The sequence below is a fragment of the Etheostoma spectabile genome, unplaced genomic scaffold (genome assembly GCF_008692095.1).
Source record: "Etheostoma spectabile isolate EspeVRDwgs_2016 unplaced genomic scaffold, UIUC_Espe_1.0 scaffold58, whole genome shotgun sequence".
In the NCBI taxonomy this organism is placed as follows: Eukaryota; Metazoa; Chordata; class Actinopteri; order Perciformes; family Percidae; genus Etheostoma; species Etheostoma spectabile.
In genome coordinates, this window is record NW_022605629.1 from 65,285 (window position 1) to 73,405 (window position 8,121).

Here is an 8,121-nt window from a genome sequence, read left to right on the forward strand (position 1 = left end):
GGACTACAGACAAAAGAAAAATTGCTTTCAAAACAATTAACAGCAACATCTCTTTCCAAAAACAGTATTCGATAGAAAGCAAGAAATAGTCCCTCTAAAGACTGCTCACAATGAGATCTATGGATTGCCCAGATTACCGCACACACTGCTGTTAAATTTGGGGTGCAAGCAGAAATCTCAGAGATAGATGACAAACTCAGACCAATAATAAAACTAAAGAAAAATATTTGTATTAATATTGTGGTTAATTCATTCATTTTCAACCATATTGCCCAAGCCCCGACAACAGAGTCCCGTGGAAAACACCTATCATACACAGATAAGTTCAAAATATCCTAAGATGAAAAAGAAAATCTCATTTGTATGCCATAGAAACATCTACAAAACACAGTAATTGTTTTTGCCCCCCCCTCTTCGTGTTGATTTTGGCCCTCGTGGCTAGCCGGGACTCCATCTTGGCAGAGCCCTGCCACAGAAGGCTGCTTTTACCAGCATTCAGCCAGCCTTGTGTGGTAGCATTGTCTGTATGCTAAACACGGCCTCAGACCACAGGCCCTCGGTGAAAAACAACCAGCGGCCCTTTGACCGCCTTAACAACACGACCCTGATTCCAGGCAACTCTGGCATCACAGAGCACAAAGCTGCCCACTCCCGTTTAATGATAGTCGGCCCGACGGGGGGTGAGGTAGCTCCAACATCTCTGACAATGCTAAAGCCCGAGCCGCTAAGCATTATACCGTCAGTGCGCCCCGCTGTGTTATCAGTGGAGTTCAGGGTCAGACTATCACTGCTCCAGCAGACGAGCAGCACCACGACCTGTCTGACAGCACTGGCAGAGGAGGAGAGGGGAAGACTTCCACACTTCCCGTTCTACACAATAGAGTTTTAGACAATAAATGCTGTTCTGCTGCTTTTAAAAAGTGGAAGAGAAGGCAAGCTTAAAAGTCACTGAAACAAAACAAAGTTCAACTTTAATAAAGTCCATAGAGATCCTTGGTCCTCTAACTCAGACTTTAAGGGCTTTAACTTGGCCAGTTAGTGCAGCAGGAGGAGTACACAGCATACTTGTATGCAGTGTTTTCTTATTGTTACGTTAGAAAAATGTTCCACAGCCTAGGGTAATTCTGGTAGAAATCAGAGAAAAGCAACACATCGTCACGTTTGAGAAGCAGAGACCAGAGAACGTTGCCTGGGAGATGAATCCATCATCAGAATTGTGGTATCTCAAAAAATGAGATGGTACACCTCAAGGTGTACCACCATTAGGTGTATCCTAATAAAAGAATTTCAAATATAAAATTATTGAATGTTTTTTTTCCTTCAAATCGACTAATCCAGTAGTTCCCAGGCTTTGTCCGTTTTGTCCAAAATTTTGTTCATCACATTACATTCATGAGAACAAACGAACGCACGCACAAACGTACGAACACACCAACACACACACATATCAAATCCAAATGACTAAAAAAGGGGCAGTTTCCAGCTTGTCCAATTCATGCTAACAACTCAGCCGTCATGTTACCCAGGATGCAGCTGGTGGCCGTTGACGATTTCACACAGCGAGAGAATGTTTCAATAAATACTTGAGTGCAACAGGCTCCCAGAGTTTTAACCACGACCGAGAGAGCACTCAACCCCGGCCGTTGTGAAACATTAGAAGCTCGGCAGCCATTCAGAGTCCATTTCAAATGTTCAGCTGTGCCAATGTGCAAATAGTTCCAGCTTCCCTTTCCTTTTATGTAATTGTTGGGAATTTTTAGGATTTTATTTGACAGGCCAGCTGAAGACATGAAACGGGAGCGAGAGGGGGAATGACACGCAGCAGAGGGCCACAGGTCGGAGTCAAACCCTGGCCCACTACGTCGAGGACTAAGCCTCGCCTGCTGGGGGCACCTGATCTATCTGGGCGCCCCAGCTTCCCTTTCCTTGACCGATTTCCAGAGGATGCATAACACCAACACCGCCGGCCCCCTACCAGCTCTGCTTTACGACCTGGCAGGCTGGAACTATGCTGAGACAGCATGACAGAGAAGACCACATATTTAAAAATGGGGTAAAAAGCCCTAGATCTACTTTATATAAAAGAAATAAAAAATAAAAACATTTATCCAAGGCCTGGCAATAGGGCACACCCTGATGGGACACATTTTAGCTGCACAGACATGCTAGTTGGAACAAGATCAGCTTGCAAACATCCCAAAAAACAAGGAAGAAAGCAGAAGCATGACATTTATTTTTGCACTTAAATTGGGCTCAACCAAGGAAAATGAATTTGGAAAAAAATAATTTTTTGAAATGCTTGTGTACGTTATCTTTATAAGATATGCAGATGGGTAGAATCACATAAAGCCGACCAAATGAGTTGTGTCTAAATGAAGCTGCCCTCAAGTGCTGCAGACACTTTTCCTCACCAGAACATCACTAATATAAACTCCATTAATGGGAAGTGACATTTTAATGGACATCAAGAACAAAATGTGCAGCACCGATTGTCTGAGTATTGTCAGTAATTGACGTCTGACATCTTTCAATTCCATAGTGCGATGGCCATTACACAGTATGTAGTGTCACCATCTGTCTAAATTAGAGTGAGGGCCTAGACAGAAGGCTAACATAGATGTGTGCAGGAAGGGGGCGAGAGAGACAACGGATTTGTTCTTGGTTTTATCAAGAAGTCCCTTTCCTCCCACCTCTCAGATGTTTCCACGAGTTCCACCAACAGCCCTAACGCAGACGGCTCCAGGGCCGGGTACTTAATTCAATACTTTTTGGGGCACTGACTGAACAGGCTCTAATAAATCGAGTATCACAAAATGCCTCATCATTAAACACCCAGTACATCTCATCAGCGTTAGTGAGCCAATAAGCATGCAGCGTGCTTCTACTAAGATCTCACAGGGCCCACGTAGTAGGAGCTGAAATAAATAAAAACATTTGTGCTGCAATGTGTTATGTAGAAATTTCGGCTCAGTTGTAAAAACGCAGAGTACTTTTCTTTTGTGTGCATGCATATATTCCATGCTTTGACCCGAAGCTGCTGTCGTCCTTAGTGGAACACCATCCAGTCACTTGCTCTATTTCAAAGAGTCCTGTAAAGATGGACAACACAACACAGTGTTACAGGGCCTGCCTGATCCAACACTGAACCCTGGTATCTGCTCTCTGCTGAGATCTCCAGCAGCCGAGGGGACACTGACATCGCATCGTCCTCACAAATACAACCACAAGGATTACCATGTGTCTGGCATACCCCGAGTGGAAGTAAATACCAGGCTGGGTTGAGTGCGTAAATGTGGATTAATGCCCATAAACTGATCGAGTAGACAATTCATCAATTAGTCGATCGATAGAAATATAACAAATTTTGATAATCAAGGGTTGATTTTTTTTCTCTGTTTTATCTCTGGTTGCAGCTTTATTAAAAGTGGGGCTGTTGCTGCCTTTCTCTGTTTTCTGTCATTTTAAAATTGAACGATTGTTTTTAAGGCTGTCGGTTGGGCAAAAGCAATCAGAGGACATCTTATTGGTCTCCGGGCAATTGCATTGGGAATCCAAATTATTTCTGACATTTTATTAGCAAAACATTTGACAACAAATGTCAGAGTGTAAGAATAAAACCATCCTTAATGCTAGGGCTGGGCGATATGGAGAACATCAAATATCACAATATTTTTGACCAAATACCTCGATGTCAATACCGCAACGATATTGTAGTGTTGACTATTGGTGCTTTCACAAAATATTTGCACATTGAGATTTTTGATAAATATTCATCAGTAATGAAGATATAGGCTAATAATAGAACAGTTAGAGCAGCCTGGTAAGTTCAGAAAATGACATCTTTACTGCGAGGCAGCCTTTAAAACCAGGAAAAGACACCACATATGCCATATTACGATATCCAAAATCTAAGAGGATATCTAGTCTCATATCACAATATCAATCTAATATCAATATATGTACATAATTATCTGTTTGAATGCACCTTAGTTTCTGTTCTGACTGGACCTTATGCTCTACCGCACTATTTTGAATATGGATATTTAATTACTTTTTATACTATTTTTCAGTTTTTTTAAGACTGGTAGCCTATATTTATATGTATCACTATACAGGCTCTGCACACCCATATAAGAAGTATTATATATAGTTTATAGTTAAGGTATATAAGAGGTGTTTTTAATTATTTCTGTGCTGTATTTTTTAAGCTGGGAATTTTGCACGTAACTTCATACCACAGTGTACTTTGGAATGACAGAACTATTGAATATTGAATATTGCCCAGCTCTACTTACTCCCCAGCCGTAATACGGTTGTAAACGTGTTCCCTGACCGACCAACCACAAGCAGACCCGGGGTCCTGTCAGGTCTGGTCTCATGATGAAACCAGTTTGGGGGACTGAGTGACACCATGGAGACACTAACGGAGATTAGAGGCATTGAAGCTTAACTGTATGCCACTTCTACCTTATCATAAGCATTCAAACGACATACTTGACAAACACGTAACGTCATTTAAACCCGAACAACTGTAGTAGAGGTAGTAGTAGACGAAGAAGTAGTAATTTGCAGTAGTCTTTTAAAGCCTCAGGTGTGCACTACAGGGCGTCTCTTGACTAGCAAGACTGGCCTCTAAACTAGCAAACATTTGGCACAAAGCAAAGCCGACGTCTAGCACACCGGCTACTGTACACTAGCTACGGCTCCCAGTGATAAAAGCAGCTTTATTCTCTCCGTGTGTACCGTACCTGAATCTCCCTCCGCAGTGCTGGCATTGGTCCCCAACCCAGCCGGGGAAGCACACACAGTTTCCAGTAGCGGTGTTGCACTGCCCGTTCATACAAGGCTTGTCGCATTCCTTCCCCTCGGTAATGCCAGGCAGCCCGGTGAGCAGCCCGACAACCGAGAGCAGTAGCGCGGTTGTCAGCATCAGCAGGCTCCGGCCCCGGCCGGAGCTCGAGCAGGCCCGCCGCGTCGCCCCGTACATTCTCTCACAAAAGATGGCTGCTTAAAGGCGAGCGCTCCGCCGCTTTGGGAATAGCGACTCAGTGACCTGCCGGTTGGGGTGGTTCCGTTTACCCGACCTTAGGTACAGGTTTCCAGGCGATAAGTGTCTTCGTCGAGGCTGGCCTTCGCTTGTTACTTGGTTTACATCTTTCCAGTGGTTCCGTTTCCCAGCGCTGCACCAAGCCGCATATTGACATCCAGAAGTGACGTTATGGTAACGGAAATGCGCAACCGGGGGGGGAGGCGGGGGACATTAAACTTCTATTTTAGAAAAAGATAACATATCCCGCACCCCCTCCCCACTTAAAATAATTAGCTGTACGTTGTGTTAAGTTTATTTTGTCAAAAAAACAAAGGACATTTAGAAAAGAGGCAAGCGAAATAATCGAAGTGGACGTGGTCCCCTGCATAATTAATAATTAAACTCACCTGTGGCTCCCACACCGGTGAATTCATTATTTGACCTATTAGACCTCCTTTCAGGGCTGTGACGTATATTGTGTTTGATAGATATGGAGATCAGTAACTTTGCATAATTCAGCATAATTCCCAGCATACATCTGTCATTCTCAACCGAAGCAGAGGTCCAATCAGACAGATACTCTAAAACACCTGTGTGAGTGTGCAGGGCCTTTAATAAATGTGAAGTATTTTCATAGGCTATATAACAGGAGTACTGTTCTGTACTGAATATCACATGAGATAATAAATAAAAATAATATAGTGTCATACTGTACATGGTTCAAAATGTGTGGCGTTTTTGGTAATAAAAATAGTACTTGGTGCACATCCCCAAAATATAGAAGTGTTTGAGAGAGAGAGAATATACAATGGTTGAGCCATGTCACAACAGAAATATATAGCTGTTGTCATTAGTAACAGCTGTGCTGAGCTCCCTTTACTCTGCTGTTGGACATGTCCTGCATAGAGAGAACAGCACGGCCTACAGTAAAGAGTTTCCATGATAGAAGGGGTGTGTGTGTGTGTGTGTGTGTGTGTGTGGTGTGTGTGTGTGTGTGTGTGTGTGTGTGTGTGTGTGTGTGTGTGTGTGTGTGTGTGTGGCAGAAGTTGTTGCTATGGTGATTTCCGCAGTGAGGCAGTGGAGGAGGAAGGGGGAGACAGTAACTTCAATGGGTTAAACATGTCTATTTAATGATAATTATCCCTCTGAAGTACGTACTGTAATCAAAAACCGTGAGTTCCAAACGGCAAAATATGATCACCATGGTTACATGTAGGGAATGTTTTTTTTTTTTTAAATAATATAAGCTAGTTAGGGAGGAAAACAGTCTTTCACATGAGGCACAGTTAGCGGTGTCCTCTGACTACCGCACTGCCTCTTTTGTGTAATAACTGTATTACAGTTATTTCCAACTGCTAACACACTAAAATGACAAAGCATACTATAGATGAGAGTGTTTTTCATTATAACAGTGTTTAGTTGGTTAAACAAAAATCTGGTAATATGAATGAAGTGTGTGCCATTTGGTGCAAAAGTTTGATTTTGACAATGCTACTCAGGTAGTTTTGGTTGCAGTGCTTCAATTTGCAGGATACATGAGGTATATTTTGCAGTTTGGGGGTGTGGTTTTGTGAATTGTGTTAAGTATTTTGATGAAACTAGCCAAGTTTGCAAAATTCTGTTTTAGCAATTGGAAAAAAACTGTAAGCAAATTCCCAAAGATTTCCCATTAAAGTCGATGGGAAATTTTGTACCGTTTTTTTGCAGATTTTGAGCTCCCCAAGTCAATACGTAAGCTCTAATATAGTGTATTGATTCCATATTTAATCACAGGTAACCTACATTAACCTAGGCCTACTGGTGAAACTGGAATGGTACACCTACAGCTTCATTTAAGGTGGAATCCTGTGGGCGAAAAGCAGTTTAAATGTATGAAAATGAATACATTTATGTCAAGTTTGAACGTTCTCACCATCCCCTCGAATGGGGAAAATGTGCCTGCTAAACGTATGAAAGTTACGAAGATGATGAATGGTAGTGCTCAATTCTGACACAAGGTGAACGTTTTGACATTTTAATGGAGTTTCTATTTTAAAAATGTGGAAGGTGGACTATTACATATGTACCAGTAATAATAAGTATGACGAATAAAAGTCAATGCTAAATAATGCTCTTATAAGGTCTTTATAGAGACATTAGAATCTAATTATGCCCAGGTTTTTTCACAGTTGCCATAGTCATAAGTGCTGAATTTTTTATGATGTTATCATTGCAAATGTGTTTTTTTTTTTTTCCTCTTCAAAAGCACACACTTCAGATGGTTGTGTAGTTGTGTGTATTAGACTGCTGTGTTTCTGTGCGCTGGACAAACACATCTTGACATCAATACATATTAAATATACATATGTATACCTACAGTACATGATGTATAGGAGCGGTGCTTTAAGAAACCCTTTCTGTTCTTATGAAAGTCTTAACCTTGGAGCTTGTTTGCCTAATGATGCTGAGGGGATGTATGTCGGAATGACCCAAGTGCCCTACACCAACCCACAGACTGCACACCAAGGACACAAAACTGTACAAATGGTATAGAACGGTTTATTAAATTTAGACTTGTAAGAAGTCATCATATTCCAACGCGCTCCATCGCTTGAAGCGCATTCATAATAACACCAACCCAAAAAGGATTGATCCCGGCATCAAAACATAAATAAAGCAAATAAACATATTTACAATTCAAAATCGACAAAGAATGGGGTTTTGTGCAGAAAAACAAGGAACTACACATCCAGACAGAGGCAGTAGAGGGGGGAGAGGGTCCTGATTTTTCATTTAAAATGTCATCAGGAAAAGCTATCGAGACAGCAGGAGTGGAAGGAGGAGAAACACAATTCAACAAAGCATGAAAACACCTACAGTATGATCACATGTTCTTGGTTTGAGTGAAAAGGAGAACCTCTCTAGTGCCTCGGATTAAACCCTACTGTCAGTAATGCTTAAAGGTATAAAGATGACAAGCTATTTACTGTAGGTGATTTTGAAAGTCTCCTTCTTTTCTTGTTGTAAATCCTCCACAAACAAGTCTTTAAAATCACAATTTCCTAAGAGTTGACTTCAATGAAAAGGACAAAAAAAAAAAAAGATAAGAAAAA

General features: G+C 41.6%; 1 protein-coding gene across 1 annotated transcript in view; it reads right to left on the reverse strand.

Annotated features, from left to right (window-relative positions):
• LOC116686952 (attractin) overlaps positions 1 to 5,228 on the reverse strand; it is a 54,838-nt gene extending 49,610 nt beyond the window's left edge. The window contains exon 1 of the mRNA XM_032511975.1: positions 4,749 to 5,228. Within this exon, the coding sequence (XP_032367866.1) occupies positions 4,749 to 4,987 (239 nt within the window). The 5' untranslated portion in view covers positions 4,988 to 5,228. The remainder of the gene's footprint in view (positions 1 to 4,748) is intronic.
• Positions 5,229 to 8,121: the final 2,893 nt, after the last annotated feature.